We start from the raw sequence: 16,592 nt of genomic DNA, 5'->3' as shown, positions 1-16,592 counted from the left end.
AAGTCTCCAAACAGAAAGACAAACATTCGTAGAGGTTCCTAATCTATCATAGGTACTGAAAGTTTATAAAAATGATACTTGATACTGGAAAATATGTAAGCATCTTTTTTCTCCATAATACTAGCCAAGTAAAAGGTTAAGGAGGTGGTGGTAAAAATGGGAAATCGGGCCCTCGCGTGTTTGGCTCAGTTGATAGAGCATTGGCCCGAGGACTGAAGGGTCCAGGTTTGATTCTGGTCAAAGGCAAGTTCAATCCCTGGCCCTGGCTGGGGCATGTGCAGGAGGGGGCAACCAATCCATGTCTCTCTCACATCGATGTTTCTCTCTATCTCTCCCTCGCCCTTCCATTCTCTCTAAAAATTAATGGAAAAATATCCTCAGGTGAGGATTAACTAAAAAAAAAAAAAATCAGAAGATACAAAGTTAACAGAAAATATTTTTTTAAAACCCTGTAACATTCTCATAGATGAGATGATATTATCTCCATGAAACAAACATGTGGCATGAAAAGAAACAAAAAGAATAAGAAAAAAGACTCTTGGAAATTAAAAATATGAGAGCAGTAATTATGAGAACGGTCAATTTACATGTTTCTCTTTTATTATATAGGATTTGCTTGGAATATTACACTCAGTTCTTTATATAAATGTATGTTTTCCTTATCCACCTGTTTCAGTAGAGGTGAGTGTTTTGCTGCTGAAATTAAAACAGAAGAGTTAAAGGAGACCAACCAATTGAGATAGAAAAGAAAGGGTAGAGGGCTCCAGAAGTATAGTCTCAAAGGAAAAAAAGGGTAAAAAGAAATTATGTGGTACATTTGACCAGGTAGAAACTGTATTAAGAGACTGTTGGAAGTGTGGAAAAATTAAAGAGAGGTATATAGAAAATTAAGCAAATGTGAAATAATGAGGCAATTATTAACTCAAAAAAAGTTGCATACGAAATGAAACATAATATAGTATACTCCTTGACTCAACCATATACAATATTTAGACCGTCTTCATAACATAAAAACTGAATGCCAATTTAATTAAAAGTTATGGTAGAATTACATTGGATTACTCAAGGGAAAGCCAAGGGAAAAGCATAAGAGGAAGTTAATGGACAATATACAAAATGCAAAATAAGATATAATAATATAAGCATGTTATTTTGAAATAGAAAGGTAAATACCAGAAGAAACAGTTGAGAATGATTGCCTCTAAGGAGCTACATTAGAATTGGGAAGTAGTAGGCAGGAGACCAATGTCTGTTGTTGTTTTAAGCTTTTTGGTGCTATTTGCTGTGTATATATTAACTGTTGCATCTATTAATTTAATTAAATATATAGCTGTATTAACCAATGGTCACCCCAATAAATTTAATACAATTTTTTAAAAAAAGAAAACCCACTAGAAAAATGGGTCAAAAACTAGATTAGGCACTACATAAAAAAAGAGTATGTACAAATACTCATTTAAAATGTAAAAAAGAAAAATAGTTTTCAAACTAGTTTAAAACCTTTCGATTCAGGGAAATGCTAATAAAAACCATGAAATACTATAATACAAAAGAAATTAATTTAAAAAAGGCTAAGTCAAATGATGATATCCCATTACAATGGAATACTATATAACCAGTAAAATGTTACAACACATGAGGAAAGGTATCTACAGCTAAGTCTACTATGTACCACTGAGTGAAAATACAAAGCAGGTTGTGAAACTACACAGACATATTCACAAAGCAATGTATAAAGAAATGTGTAACAAGTTTTAGCAGTGATTATAACTTGAGTGTAGGATGTCAATTTATTTAACTTATTTTTTAAGATTTTTTTAATTGTTGGCAGTATTCAATTTATTTTTTATAAATTGAAGGTTTTATGCCTTCCATATTGTTTTCATTTTTATTGTTTTGATTTCAGTGAGCAGGCTTTATCCTCATTATCAGAAGAAACAAAAAACTTTAGAGAAAACTGTCAGCTTAAATAAGCTGAGATTTTAGTAGAGGCTGATAAGGTGTGGAGAACAAAATAAAGAAGAGATCCTTAGAAGATTCTAGGTAAGAATTTAAGATAGTAAAGAACATGATTGGAGAAAATAAAAGAAATGCCTAGTAAATACAGTTGCATACATACTAGTATACATGTAATCATGGGACTGAATAATTTAAGATTTTAAAGATCTAGAAATGATATGGTCCATTTGATCATGTAGAAACTGTACTAGAAGATTGTGGGAAGAATTAAACATAGCCATACAGAAACTTAAGAAAATGAAAAATTATGAGACAATTATTAACTCCAAAAAACTATTCATGACAGGGAACAAGAATAACCTTTGAAACAACGGGGGATTATCTGTACACAAGTTATGGATAAAAATAAGGGGATTTCTTACCTGCTTCAGCGCAGGGGAACATGGGATCAGCTCTCCTATTCTGTTAATCCCAGCATTGATTTTCTTCTTCCTATGCCTCTCCACTAGAAAGGGGGAAAAATCCATTTATCAAACCTACAGACAATTTGCTTCATTCTCCCTAGTAAAGAAATTTTAGGCATAGAAAAACCTAAGAAAATCTTATCAAATAGTATCTACTAACTATAGTAAGATTTTTAAGTGTCAGATTTTAAGTCTAGTGTTATGAAAATTGATATAGGCAATACTTTTATTAGCACTTTAAAAAATGAGATCTATAATAAATAAATTCAAATTATAAAAAGAAATTGCTAATATTACATTACTGTTAGGCAATTATATTGTAGTTCAAGTATTATGAGAGATTTTTTTAAATATATATTTTATTGATTTTTTACAGAGAGGAAGGGAGAGGGACAGAGAGTTAGAAACATCGATGGAGAGAAACATCAATCAGCTTCCTCCTGCACACTCCCCACTGGGGATTTGCCCTCAACCAAGGTACATGCCCGAATCGAACCTGGGACCCTTCAGTCTGCAGGCCGACGCTCTATCCACTGAGCCAAACTAGTTAGGGCATTGATGAGAGATTTTAACAACCAAATTTCAAGAACCCACTAATAAGCTAAGTTACTAGAAAATTGCCTCTTTATAGCAGACGGGCAAATGAGACCTTTCTAAACAGATTAGGATGACTAGAGAACATTTGTGGAATAGAAACATCTAGTAGTTATAACTTAAAATAGACAAGAAAAGGCAGTGGTTTGGCCTTTTCTATGAGGTCTGGGTTGTTCACTTTGGCCACATAGAAATTTTCCCATCCAAGAAACTGGGTATCTGACAACTTCTCAATGAACTGGGAAATGTTCCGGTTTATGTGCTACAACTTTAAAAGTCGTATAGAAGGATCAAGAGGATACAAGAGCCCTAGCTGGTTTGGCTTAGTGGATAGAGCGTTGGCCTGCAGACTGAAGGGTCCCAGGTTCGATTCTGGTCAAGGGCACATGCCTGGGTTGCGGGCTCATTCCCCAGTAGGGGGCTTGCAGGAGGCAGCCGATCAATGATTCTCATCATTAGTGTTTCTCTCTCTCTCTCCCTCTCCCTTCCTCTCTGAAATCAATAAAAAATAAAAGAGGATACAAGACATTATCTAAATAATTTCTATAAGACACTGTTAGTAGAAACATTGGTCTTGGCTATTTTCTGTGAGAAAGTTTTCTAAAATCTTCCTGTCTAATAAGATTCCAGTGCTTCTAAAAGGATGATCTTTCAAATTGTAGCATAGGTAGGTCTTGCTTTGCAAAAGATATTCTTTTTGCTTCAGAATCTAGCAGTAAGGACATCCTTTTCAAGATATCTAATCATTCTGAATAAATTACTATCAGAACATATTTATGGCACCATGTGACAGTTGACACCATTAAAACATTTTGGTCAAGCATGTCAAACTTGCGGCCCACGGGCCACATGCGGCCCACAACGAATATTTTTGTGGCCCAGCCAATATAACGGTATATAAGAAACGTTTTAATAAAAATTTCGTAACTTTATTTTTACAATATCCTGCTATACATAATTATTAATAATAAATTACAACATTCACTAATGACTGATTACTATAATGATGTTGCATTCATTTCCCTTACGTGCCTTACACGCAGGCACACCATTTCTCTCCACTAATACTAGCAACGAGTATTTTAGCAGCCCATTGCCACGTCATTAGTCTTGGACTGACTTGTTTGGTGTGGGCAACAGGAAATACCTCGCTTTTGGAGAACAAGAAAAATAGGTTTATTTGCATTATGCTTACTAATTTGTGCAGTTATTCAGTGTCTGGTAAGTTAATGTTCAGGAAAAAATATTAATTTTTATTAAAATGTTCTATTATTTTGTTAATTACTCATTGATTTCAGCCTTTTGTATTTAGCATGTCTCTATCGAAAATAAACCTATGTTTCTATGAAAATTGAAGCTTCTGTTTTTTTGCAGTCTAGATAAACTTAAACCTTTTTTATTTGGCCCGTGTTAGCCTTTGAGTTTGACATGCTTGATTTAGGTCATATATCTGAAAAAGATTAAACTCATATGGCCAAAAAAAAAAAAAGCAAAGCAATACATATAGTTCACCTTTCTTCTGAATTCTCTAACAATAGTATCTGTTGTTATCTAGGAGCGGACTTTTTAATGTGGGGAGGTAAAAACAACAACATTAAGACTCTTTACCCACGGTGATAAAGGGGAATTAAAGGCAGTCAACTCCCTTCTGGGGAACAGCAATATCCCACCAGTGGTCAACACTTCTCTCCATAGATAAAATTTTCCCCATGGTTCTTTACTTAGCGAAAGGAAGATATCAATTATAATATAGATAACAGAAATTAACTTCTATTTTTTTTAGATTGATTTCAGTGAAGTCTCTGATAGAAAATAAATGTTATAAAGTGTACCAAATTGTAAATGTATGTGCAATTACTTCTATACATGTTTATCTGGCTTTGGCCTATAATTTTCATGTTTGAGATAAAATTAAGTATTTATTTTCTATACTTCTTCCTATAATTTAGGACTTCACAACTTAGGACTGTTCACATTTTAAGTACCTTTAAGATCTACACCCTGCTGCTCATCTCTTTTCTATTCCTCTAGGCAGCCAGCTCCCTGTGGAATTTCTGCAAAGACACATACTCTACTTTCTATTTAGGAAAAGTACATCTGGAATCACTCAAAATACCAAAATCACTCAGTGAGTGAAATCACTTAACACACTAGCTCCAGGGGTATATTAACCCTTAAATTATCTAAACAGATAGTAAATCAGAAGATGATAAGCAGGCCATCTTCATGAGTTGCAAGGTTGTTCAGTCAATTAAAAATAAGAAAGAAAGACTTTTCTAAAATGATTCTATACATATAGCATAAAAGCTTATAATCAACTGTAGTATAATTTCATTTTGAATACAAAAATGTTAACAAATGAAATTTAAATTGCTGTTTCTACCTGCATTGTGTGTCTCCCGGTTTTTCTTTCTGAAACAAAAAGTGGAGATAAAAGGAACATGAAAATAATAGAAAACCATTTTCACCACTTTACATTTTGAGAACCATAAAAATCAATTTTATGAATTTGTATTTGTTGCATCAATAAGAAACTATCTAAAGAAAATTTGCTTAATATATATTATGGTATGTAAACTTAACTGCAGATATCTTTTTTTTTTTAAATATATTTTATTGATTTTTTACAGAGAGGAAGGGAGAGGGATAGAGAGTTAGAAACATCGATGAGAGAGAAACATCCATCAGCTGCCTCCTGCACACCCCCTACTGGGGATGTGCCCACAACCAAGGTACATGCCCATGACCGGAATCGAACCCAGGACCCCCCAGTCCACAGGCCAACGTTCTATCCACTGAGCCAAACCTGTCAGGGCAACTGCAGATATCTTACCTAATAATAGACAAACATGCAAATTGGTGTCACTCCGCTATACCCACCAGCCAATCAGAGTGACTATGCAAATTAACCCAACAAAGATGGCGGTTGATTTGCATATGTAAGTGCCCAGTGGCCTGGGTCCCAGGAACATCATCGGCACAGAGGTCACTCTGAGGTAGGCCCCGTGTGGGCTCTGAGCAGCCTAAAAAGGGCCTGAGCCAGAGGGCTCCTGGACAGGGCCAAGCCTGCGATCAGAGTCGAGGGGCCCCCTGCTCAAGCCTAAAGCCTCAGCCAGAGGCTTTAGGCCTGGGCAGGGGCAGAGCTGGCCATCGGAGCATGTACCTCGGTTGCAGGCTCCTCCCTGGCCGGGGCCCAGGTCAGGGCTCATGCAGGAGGCAACCAATCAAAGTGTTCCTCTCACTTTGATGTTTCTCTCTCTCTTTCCCTTTCTCTTCCACATTCTCTAAAAGTCTGGAAACATATCCTCAGGTGAGGATAAAAAAAAAAGAAAGAAATGTCATATCCTATAAAAGATACACTTGAAAATGCCTAAAGAAAGTTGTCATTTTTTCATGGTGAAGGGACTGGAGTCTATGTTGATGAAAACACCTTGGTGACTGCAGTGACTGGCAGTGGCTGCAGCAGCAGCGTGATGGGGTTGGTGCTTTCCCTTGATCAGCCTGGTCGCCTCCCACAAAGGGAGGCCAGACTGTGGCTTAGGCCCGCTCCCCAAGGGGAGCAGGGAGCGGGCCTAAGCCGTCAGTAGGACATCCCCTGAGGCTCCCAGTATGTGAGAGGGGGCAGGCTGGGCTGAGGAACCCCCCCCCCCAGTGCACGAATTTAATGCAATGGGCCCCTAGTATCAATATAAATTTAGAATCCACAATTTCTGAAAGTAACTACAATTCTCTATTCTTACACACCCACAAGCCATTGGTCAGGAAGCAAATCAACAAAAACTATTTGAAAAATGTAATTAAGGAACTAGTCAACACTCAATGTGCCAAGTAGGTGACTTCTTTTTTTTTAGAGAGAGTAGGAGGGAGGGAAGGGGAGAGAAAGAGAGAAACATTGATTGGTTGCCTCCCGCACCCACCCGACTGGGGGTGGGGATGGAACCTGCAACGCAGGTATGTGCCTTTAACCAGGAATTGAACCTGAGACCCTTCGGTGCGCAGGCCGACACTCTATCCACTGAGGACACCAGCCAGGGCACAAGTAGGTGACTTCTGATGTTTGCCTGGCATCCAGGCTAAGGTGGAGGTGAGTGTTTAAAGGAGATAAGCAATAGCAGGGAGGAACCTGGAAATCCCCAGGAAGGGAACTATGGCAGCCACCAGCACTGACAAGTGGCATTTCAGCCATCTTTTGCAATTATGTATCTTAAGTTATCCAAACCCTTAAATTTTATTAAAAGCTAATCTATTAAAAAGATTGATTTTTCCCTTTCAGGTACCATTATTCAACACATTAACATTTTCTAACAGCTATTGGGTAAAAAAGGAGAATAGTGATTTTAATATTAATGGAAGCAGCCTGGCCAGTGGAGTTCAATAGTTGAGCATCGGCCTATGAACCAGGAGGTCATGGTTTGATTCCCAATCAGGACACATTCTCGGGTTGAAGGCTCGATCCCCGGGGGAGGGTGTAATGTCCAAGGGGGGACATGCAGGAGGCAGCTGATCAATGATTCTCTCATCATTGATGTTTCTATCTCTCTCCCTCTCCCTTACTCTCTGAAATCAATAAAAATATTTTTTAAAAATTAATGGAAATATTGGCCATGTAATTCTAAGGAGAAACACTGGCCAAAATGGTAGAAATCCAGAAGGGAGTAAAATCCATTTCTGGCATGGTTACAATGATAGGGACCTACAAGGCATGGAAAGACACACCAGAAAGTTTAAAATCATTCTAGTATCTCAGAAATATTAATAGCAATTTGGTTCAAATACCAAATGCTAAAAAAATAAAAGAACCAAAAATAATATTGTACTGATATGCATATTGACATAATGGTTTCTAATATCACAAAATGTCTATTCAAACTGACTTCAGCCTGCGTGAGCTTAGGATCTACAAAGACTAATCCTGTTTGGAGTAAAAACTTTCAGAAGAAACTAAACATTTAGAATAGATTTGGTATTACACTTGTTACACTGCTGGCAGAATAAGAACAGGTAAATGTAAACTATGTACTTCTTTCTATAAAGCGATTTCTATCTATCCACACATATTTTGAAAGAGTAATGATTTTCTAGGCATCCAAATGAAAGTTCCCTAAGGATTACCTATTTAATAAAGTAGGGACTAATTCTGCTTCTTATCTTCTAAAACTATATTATTTTTGAACTGCGGCTACATACCTGTGCTGCTTTTTTGTAGGAGTCTCATTTTCTGTCATTTCTGGCATGGTTACAATGATAGGGACCTACAAGGCATGGAAAGACACACCAGAAAGTTTAAAATCATTCTAGTATCTCAGAAATATTAATAGCAATTTGGTTCAAATACCAAATGCTAAAAAAATAAAAGTGTTATCATGAAAAAAGCTCTGGGGATAGAAAAATGTATAAGAAAAAAGGACAAAAACATTATATCTAGCAGATGGAGAACAAGATGCATGTCAAATGTGAGGTGTAGCCAAAAAGCAGAAAGACTATATGGGCTTGGAAATCAAGGAAAGTTAATCAAGGGTATGGATTTGAGCAAGACCTAGAAAGACAGGTAAAACATACTTGAGTTGGGAGAGTATGTTCTTTGTTCATGATACTGTTTGTTTGTGATACAAAATTTAAACTAGAACAATGGACCCTCTCTCTGAACACAGAACAAACAAAAGTGATAAGCAGACAAACATGTAATATTCTATACATGGAAGCATTCATTCATTCATTCACTCATTTGCTAGGCCTCTTTCATTTCAAACTGAAAAAAGTCTTAAGTTACCATTTTGAGAGTCATTAAACTCTGAATATGAAAATTCTATTTATATTTAAAATATCATAATAGTAAAGAATGTATGTACTATAAGAAAATATACACATGTGCCAAAAAAGCCTGAAAGCAAATACTTTGAAATATTAATCATAGTTATGTAAGGCCAGCAATAATAGAGGTTATTTCTTTCTCTTTTCTAATTTTCAAATATTCTGTAATGAAAACTAAAATGCTTTTAAATCTCAGGGATTGACAATCTTTCAAAAGAGGTTTGTCAAGTTGGGCAACCTGTTCTGGTGCACTGGAGGATGTGCAGGTGTGGTTCCCCATTTTTCTCCATCAGAGGAAGGAAGTAGGCAGCAAGTATGGAATCAGAAGCCAGCACAACTGTAAAACCTGATTCTGCCATTTCCTAGCTGTGAGGTCCTGGGCAAGTTGTATTACCTCTTGGAAACTCACATGTCTCATCTACAAAATGGATCATAATCACATATCTAGATTATTGAGGTATTTCAAGAAAGGAAGGAAAGAATGCAAGGAGAGCAAAATAGCAAGGAGCCTAGCAGTAAGAAGTCAATAAATGCTAGCTATCAATATTAATGAGGTATTTTAGGTTAAGGCTTTAACCTGGGAAGGAAGTGAAGGGTCCTGGGAAATAGTAGAAGTGAATGCAGAGGTGATGACAGGAAGTGCTGGCAGAAGCAGCCTAAGGAGAAATGTGTGCTTAAGACCCATTTTCAGCAGCTTATTCTACCTTCTCCTTAACACTTGTGAAGTTACGTATCTGCCTAGAAGCAACACACTGACATTAGATGACCATACAACGATAATGTGAGGCATGTGAGTAAATAAATCCATCACTTTTCTTACCCAAGGGCTTGCAGAATTTCTTCACTTTTGATTCCTGGCTTCCAACGCCTCCTGTTTATGATCCAAATCTATCATCTTCTGCCAGAAGATGGTCTATAAGTTATGTTTTCTTCTTACTACACAGAGAAAAATCAATACATGTTTATAGCAGCATGTAAAACAAGAACTGGTGATCTAGGGCATGCAGGTAGATTTTCACTTGCAAGGCAATAAATGTAATTGCTTTCAAAAGTCACTTTCCTAAGGCTTACCCATGCTCCACCCCACAAAGATGATAGTACTGCAGCTATGGGATGGTTCGTCCCCAGGTGACTTTCTCCTTTCTCTTAGGCATGCTCACTATCCCTCAGGTTCTCACTGTCCTCCATCTATCTCTTACACTAAGACCTATCCTTAATTCTAAAATTATCTTTCCTTTAATTTCCTACTCCCCGGCTTCGCTTCTCTCCTGTCAGAGTGACTGAAAACTTACTCAAGGACCTTTCACTAAGGCTACACTAGGAAGACAGCACTCAGACCTGTGCACTGTATGAGTTCTGTAAACCAAAATTAATTTTAGGCTATAATAAAGAATTCAAAGCATTTATTTGAGCAAAAAGATCTGTAGCCCAGGTGACAGATTCAGGTAGCACCCTAAATTGTGTTCCACCAAGATAAAGGAGAGGCGGGGGGGGGAGGGTGAGGTTAAATATGGTTTTATTGATTTTAGAGAGAGGGAGAGATAGAAACATTGATGAGAGAGAAACTGATTGGCTGCCTCCTGCACACCCACTACTGGGGATCAAGCCTGCAACCCCGGCATGTGTCCTGACCGGGAATCAAACCGGGAACCTCTTGGTGCATAAGACGCAGCTCAACCAACTGAGCAACACCAGCTGCGTGAGGCGGGTTTTTTTATAGCAGTAGTTCCTATCCAGGGTCCCAATTAGGTCCATTTATGTAAATGAAGTATCAAAATTGTGCAGTTCTGATTGGACAGGGCAGGTCTCAATCCACTGGCAGAAAGAGGAAACCAGGGTAGAAAGAGAAAGCAGAGAGTTCAGTCTGAGGTTCTTCCCAATATACAGAGTACATGAGGGACCCCCTGTGAGCAAACAGCTGCTAACTCTTATTGTTCATAAAATCTGGGCCCTCAGGTAGACCATGGGGAGTCCATCTCAGCAGATAAAGCCCTTCTTGAGGTTCACATCAAATAATCTTTCCTCTTAGGAAACACAGCTCTAAAAACAGATTTGGGGGCTTCATTCCAGACAAATGAGAAGCACTGGGTAGAGCCCAGGAATCTGTTTTTTCAACAAGGTCTCTAGAGGAGATTTTTCTTTTTCTTTTCCTTTCTTCTCCTCCCTGCCCCCTCCTTCACATCCTCCTTCTTCTTCATTTTTTTATTTTGAACAAAAATGTTTGAGAAACCTAGGTCCACTTTAGGGCAATGCTTCCTAACCATTCCTGAAAAGAATTATCAGAAGGTAATAGTTTAAAATACAAATAAATTCTCAGCCCATCCTAGACCCACTGAACCAGTCTGTAAACAAGGAATTCCAATTTCTAAGAGAGGGAGGGATCTGAAATTTAGTAAGTGCCCCAAATGACTCTTATCAGGAAAATTTGGAAACAGGCAAATATCTTTACTTGGTGAAATTTCAGGCATCTGACTAACATCCTATTGTAAGAGATATTATTTGGGATGTGGCCTGACAGTTGACCACATAATTTTATCTATAAACTAGTAAGGTCAGATTTGCCTCATACTCATGAGTCAACATTTGGTCATTAGTATCAAGTTCCAGCTGTTCTCCTATAGCACTTTTGAAAGTTTTCAGGTTCACGCTACAATTAAGAAACATGAAGTATAAGTTCTAATTTTCTAAACACCTAGGATCTTAAAGTAAATGACACTAGAGCAGTGATGGCGAACCTATGACACGCGTGTCAGAGGTGACACGCGAACTCATTTTTTTGGTTGATTTTTCTTTGTTAAATGGGATTTAAATATATAAAATAAATATCAAAAATATAAGTCTTTGTTTTACTATGGTTGCAAATATCAAAAAATTTCTATATGTGACACGGCACCAGAGTTAAGTTAGGGTTTTTCAAAATGCTGGCACACCGAGCTCAAAAGGTTCGCCATCACTGCACTAGAGGCCTATCACATAAGTAAACGCATTCATTGCACTGTGGTGAAAGCCAGCAGTTCAGTTGAAAAATTAAAAACCAGATTACTACACATCGCTATAAATATCCATCTCAAACCACATTTTAATCAATTCAATTACATCTAATTCAATGCAAAGTTATTTCCATGTGCAAATCCTCCTGATATTAACATTGCATTCCTGACATTAAAAATAACATTTATTGGAATAAGGAAGTATATAATATTGTCACAAAACCTTGTCCACTTATTAATCTCCTAATAAGGAAAAGACACTTCTCATACAATATTTATATAACTATATACAAATGTACCCTGTAAAATATTTAATGTGCTAATAAAAAAGGGACTCTGTAATCAATCTAAGGGAAAGTCACAGAGTGATCTCATTATAAATTCCTAACTGGGCAGGACATGTGGGTATCATGCCCCAGGCCTATGAAAGGTTTACCTATGCCTTAAACAAGCACTAAACATTGTTCTTGTGAATTTAGGTTAACACACCTTGGAAATGCCAGAGTAATCCTTTTCCAGACCCCTGGGAAGAACAACCACCCTGAAGAGAGCAATAATCTTGTTAACTATATGGTAGTCCAATCAGATATTTCCCTGCCTTGCTTTCTCCCACCATCATGTGATCTTCGGATGTTCCCTCCTTAATTCCAAATGTATAAAAGAAACTGCAAAACTGTCATTCTCCACAGCATTTGAGATCTTGCTTCCTGGCATGTCCTCAGTTTGGCTCAAATAACCTCATAAAAATTCTCTGCTGGTTTGGACATTCTTACATTGACAGTGCCATGAATTTTTAAAGAAAAACATCAAAATGTTAAATTAGCCGAAACCGGTTTGGCTCAGTGGATAGAGCGTCGGCCTGCGGACTGAAAGGTCTCAGGTTCGATTCCGGTCAAGGGCATGTACCTTGGTTGCGGGCACATCCCCAGTGGGAGATGTGCAGGAGGCAGCTGATCGATGTTTCTCTCTCATTGATGTTTCTGACTCTCTGTCTCTCTCCCTTCCTCTCTGTAAAAAATCAATGAAATATATTTTTTTAAAAATGTTAAATTAGTAATCTATGAATTACTTTTCACAGTAAGAAAGGATTATTTCTTGAAAATCAGTCAAACCCAATGGTTCTCAAAGTGTGGTCTTCAGCTCACCTGCGTTAAAATCACTTTTATTTTATTTATTTTATTTTAGAGAGAGAGAAAAAGAGAAATAGTGATTTTGTTGTTCCGCTTATTTATGAATTCAATGATTGTTTCTTGTATTATGTACCCACAACCTTGGCATATCGGGATGGTGCTCTAACCAACTGAGTTACCCCGCCAGGGCCTAAAATCACATCTTTAAAAATTTTTTTCCTCTTGAGGTAAAGTTTACACATAATAAAATGTATAAATCTAAAGTGTAACATTCAATGAGTTTTGACAAATGCACTAATCCAACCCCTATCAAGGTATATCACCCAAGAAAAGTTCTCTCATCACTCTTCCCAATCCTTTCCTTCCCCTCCTGCCACAGAGGCAACCAGTGTTCTCTCTCTCTCTCTCACTCTCTCACTCTCGCTCTCCCTCTCTCTCTCTCTCAGAACTTCATAATGTATTAATCGAAAATTCTATTTTGTCAAGCTCTCACCATAACATTTTTAAAATTCATTCAGTACTTTGTAACTTTTTATGGCTGGAGAAATAAGTAACATTGTATGAAACTGTTTTATTCATTTTTCTGTTGATGAACACGTGGACTGTTCCATGTTTTGCTATTATGAATGAAGCTGCTATCCATGAACATTCTTGTATAAGTCTTTTTGTGGATATAGTCTTTCATTTCTCTTGGGTATATGATAAGTAATTCTACTTGCAGATAGTTACCCAAGAGAAATGAAAGACCGTCTCCACAAAAAGACTCATACAAGAACATTTAATACACCTTCCCCAGAGTGATAGGACCATTTTGCAGTCCCACCCACAATGTAGAAGATTTCTGTTTGCTCCATAGCCTCATTGATACTGGGTTTTGTCAGCCATTAATTTTAGCCATTCTGGTGGGTATACAGTGTATAGTTTAATTTTCATTTCTTGATTACTACTACTACTACTTTTATGTGCATTTAAGTGAATTTGCAGATCTTTTATCTGCTCATAATTTTTGTCAAATTTTTAATTAAATTGTTTATCTTTTTATTATTGATTTCTAGAAAGTCTTTATTCTGACTTATTTTTATCTTCTGGATACCTACCTGTCCTTCGTCTGAAATAGATTTTGCAAATACTTTCTCCCATTATGCGGTCAGTCTATGCATCTTCTTTTTTAAAAATATGTTTTTATTGATTTTAGAGAGGAAGGGGAGAGAGAAAGAGAGAGAAACATTAATGTGAGAGGGAAACATCGATCGGTTGCCTCCCACACCCACCCTGACCAGGGATCGAACCGGAAAACTGGGTATGTGCCCTGACAGGGAATCAAACCAGTGACCTTTCAATGCATGGGACAATGCTCAACCAACTAAGCCACAGCAGCCAGTGCTGCCTATGCATTTTCTTAATTGTGTCTTTTGGTGAGCAAAAGTTCTTGATAAAGTATAACATCAGTGTGTTTTTTTTATGATTATTCCTTTTGGTGTCCTATCCAAAACACCTTTACCCATCCATCCCCAAGATATTCTCCTATGACTGCTTCTAGAAAGTTTATAATTAGTAATTGTCATATTTATGCCCTAACCGCTTTGACTCAGTGGATAGAGCATCGGCCTGTGGACTGAAAGGTCCCAGGTTCGATTCCAGTCAAGGGCACATACCTTGGTTGCAGGCACATCCCCAGTAGGAGGTGTGCAGGAGGCAGCTGATCGATGTTTCTCTCTCATTGATGTTTCTAACTCTTTATCCCTCTCCCTTCCTCTCTGTAAAATAAAATAAAATAAAATAAAATATATTTTTTAAAATAATTGTCATATTTAGGTCAATAATCCATATTATTTATGGCATGACGTAATAATCAGAATTTTTTTAATATGGATATTTAGCTGTTCCAACACCATATGTTGAAAATATTTCCTTTCTTTAATAGCATTTTTGTTAAAAATCAAATGGCCATGTAAGTGTGGTCCAATTTCTAGGCTCACCATTCTGTTGCTCTCTCTTCTGATCTATCCTTATACTATTACCACACAGTGCTGCTTAAGTATATGTTTAAAATATAGATTCCTACACCCCACCACAGACCTACTGAATCAGATTTATGGGAGGGAGAGGTCCAGGAATATGCAGTTCTAACAAGCTTCCTAGTTGATTCGTAAGCACCCTAAAGTTAGAAAAGTATTATTACTTTAATACTCCTTCTAAAACACAAATCGCCCTAGCTGGTTTGGCTCAGTGGATAGAGTATGGGCCTGCGGACTGAAGGGTCCTGGGTTTGATTCCAGTCAAGGGCACATGCCTGAGTTGCAGGCTCGGTCCCCAGTAGGGGGCATGCAGGAGGCAGCCGATCGATGATTCTCTCTCATCATTGATGTTTCTATCTCTCTCTCCCTCTCCCTTCCTCTCTGAAATCAATAAAAATATATTTTAAAATAAATAAACAAATAAATAAAACTGATACAAATCAATGAGCTCACAAAATTAAGGTCCACATGGAAAGAGAAGTGAACTTAGAATTAGGAAACCTGAGCTTTATTTCTAGCTTTGCTAGAAATAGAACTAGAGTCAATCATTCAGGTATGGATTGAGTACCCATACTGCCCAGGAATGGCAGCTATAAAGATGAATAAGGCAGGTCTGCCCTCAAGAAGAACGCAGCCTGGATCAAAGCTATCCAAAAGAACTTAGAGCAGGGGTGGGCAAACTTTTTGACTCGAGGGCCACAATGGGTTCTTAAACTGGACTGGAGGGCCGGAACAAAAGCATGGATGGAGTGTTTGTGTGAACTAATATAAATTCAAAGTAAACATCATTACATAAAAGGGTACGGTCTTTTTTTTTTTTAGTTTTATTCATTTCAAACGGGCCGGATCCGGCCCGCAGGCCATAGTTTGCCCACAGCTGACTTAGAGCAATAGAAATATTCTGTATCTGTGCTACCCATGTGATCGCCACTAGTCCTAGGTGGCTACTAAGTATTTCAAATGTGGCTAGTGAGGCCCTGGAATTAAGTTTATAATTTTATATAATTTTAATAAAATTACTGCACGTGGCTAATGGCTGCTATATTGAAGAACACAGGGAATGGGGAAAAATAAGTAAAATGATGAATAAAAAAATTAGTTCATGAATGTCAGCTTCCTGGTTTAGTTATTGTACTACAGCTATATAAGACATCACCAGTGGGGAAGGCTGGGTGATGTGTACATGGACTTTTTTTTTTTTTAAATATATTTTATTGAATTTCCACAGAGAAGAAGGGAGAGGGATAGAGAGTTAGGAACATAGATGAGAGAGATCAATCAGCTGCCTCCTGCACAGCCCCCAGTAGGGATGTGCCCGCAACCCAGGTACATGCCCTTGACCGGAATCGAACCCGGGACCCTTGAGTCCGCAGGCCGACGCTCTATCCACTGAGCCAAACCGGTTCGGCTACATGGACTCTTTATACTATGTTTATAACTTCCTTTGAGTCTATCATTATTTTGAAATAAAGTTTTTAAAAGTGGATTTAAAAACTGGTTAAGTGCTACCTCAAACATCTACACTAATAAAAGAGAAACATGGTAATTAGCTTACGACCACTACCCTTCCCATTGGCTAATCAGCATATCCTTATGCAAATTAATTGTCAGCCAAGATGGCGGCCA

The 16,592-nt window shown here is 37.5% G+C and overlaps 1 protein-coding gene across 4 annotated transcripts in view; it reads right to left on the bottom strand.

Annotated features, from left to right (window-relative positions):
- Positions 1 to 16,592, bottom strand: part of USF3 (upstream transcription factor family member 3) — a 40,835-nt gene that overhangs the window by 15,821 nt on the left and 8,422 nt on the right. The window contains exons 2-6 of one of the 4 annotated variants that reach the window (XM_005873310.2): positions 14,046 to 14,111; positions 9,649 to 9,764; positions 8,205 to 8,269; positions 5,401 to 5,429; positions 2,382 to 2,464 (exon numbers count right to left, since the gene is read on the bottom strand). In XM_005873310.2, the coding sequence (XP_005873372.1) occupies positions 2,382 to 2,464; positions 5,401 to 5,429; positions 8,205 to 8,251 (159 nt within the window). In that variant the 5' untranslated portion in view covers positions 8,252 to 8,269; positions 9,649 to 9,764; positions 14,046 to 14,111. Of the gene's footprint in view, positions 1 to 2,381; positions 2,465 to 5,400; positions 5,430 to 8,204; positions 8,270 to 9,648; positions 9,765 to 12,307; positions 12,338 to 14,045; positions 14,112 to 16,592 lie in introns of those variants that run through there. The other 3 variants (XM_005873311.2, XM_014545392.1, XM_014545393.1) reach the window with 3 other exon arrangements.

This window comes from Myotis brandtii, unplaced genomic scaffold (assembly GCF_000412655.1).
Source record: "Myotis brandtii unplaced genomic scaffold, ASM41265v1 scaffold406, whole genome shotgun sequence".
Taxonomy (NCBI): Eukaryota; Metazoa; Chordata; class Mammalia; order Chiroptera; family Vespertilionidae; genus Myotis; species Myotis brandtii.
Note: the sequence above shows the minus strand (reverse complement) of the source record. Positions and strands in the feature narration are given on the sequence as shown.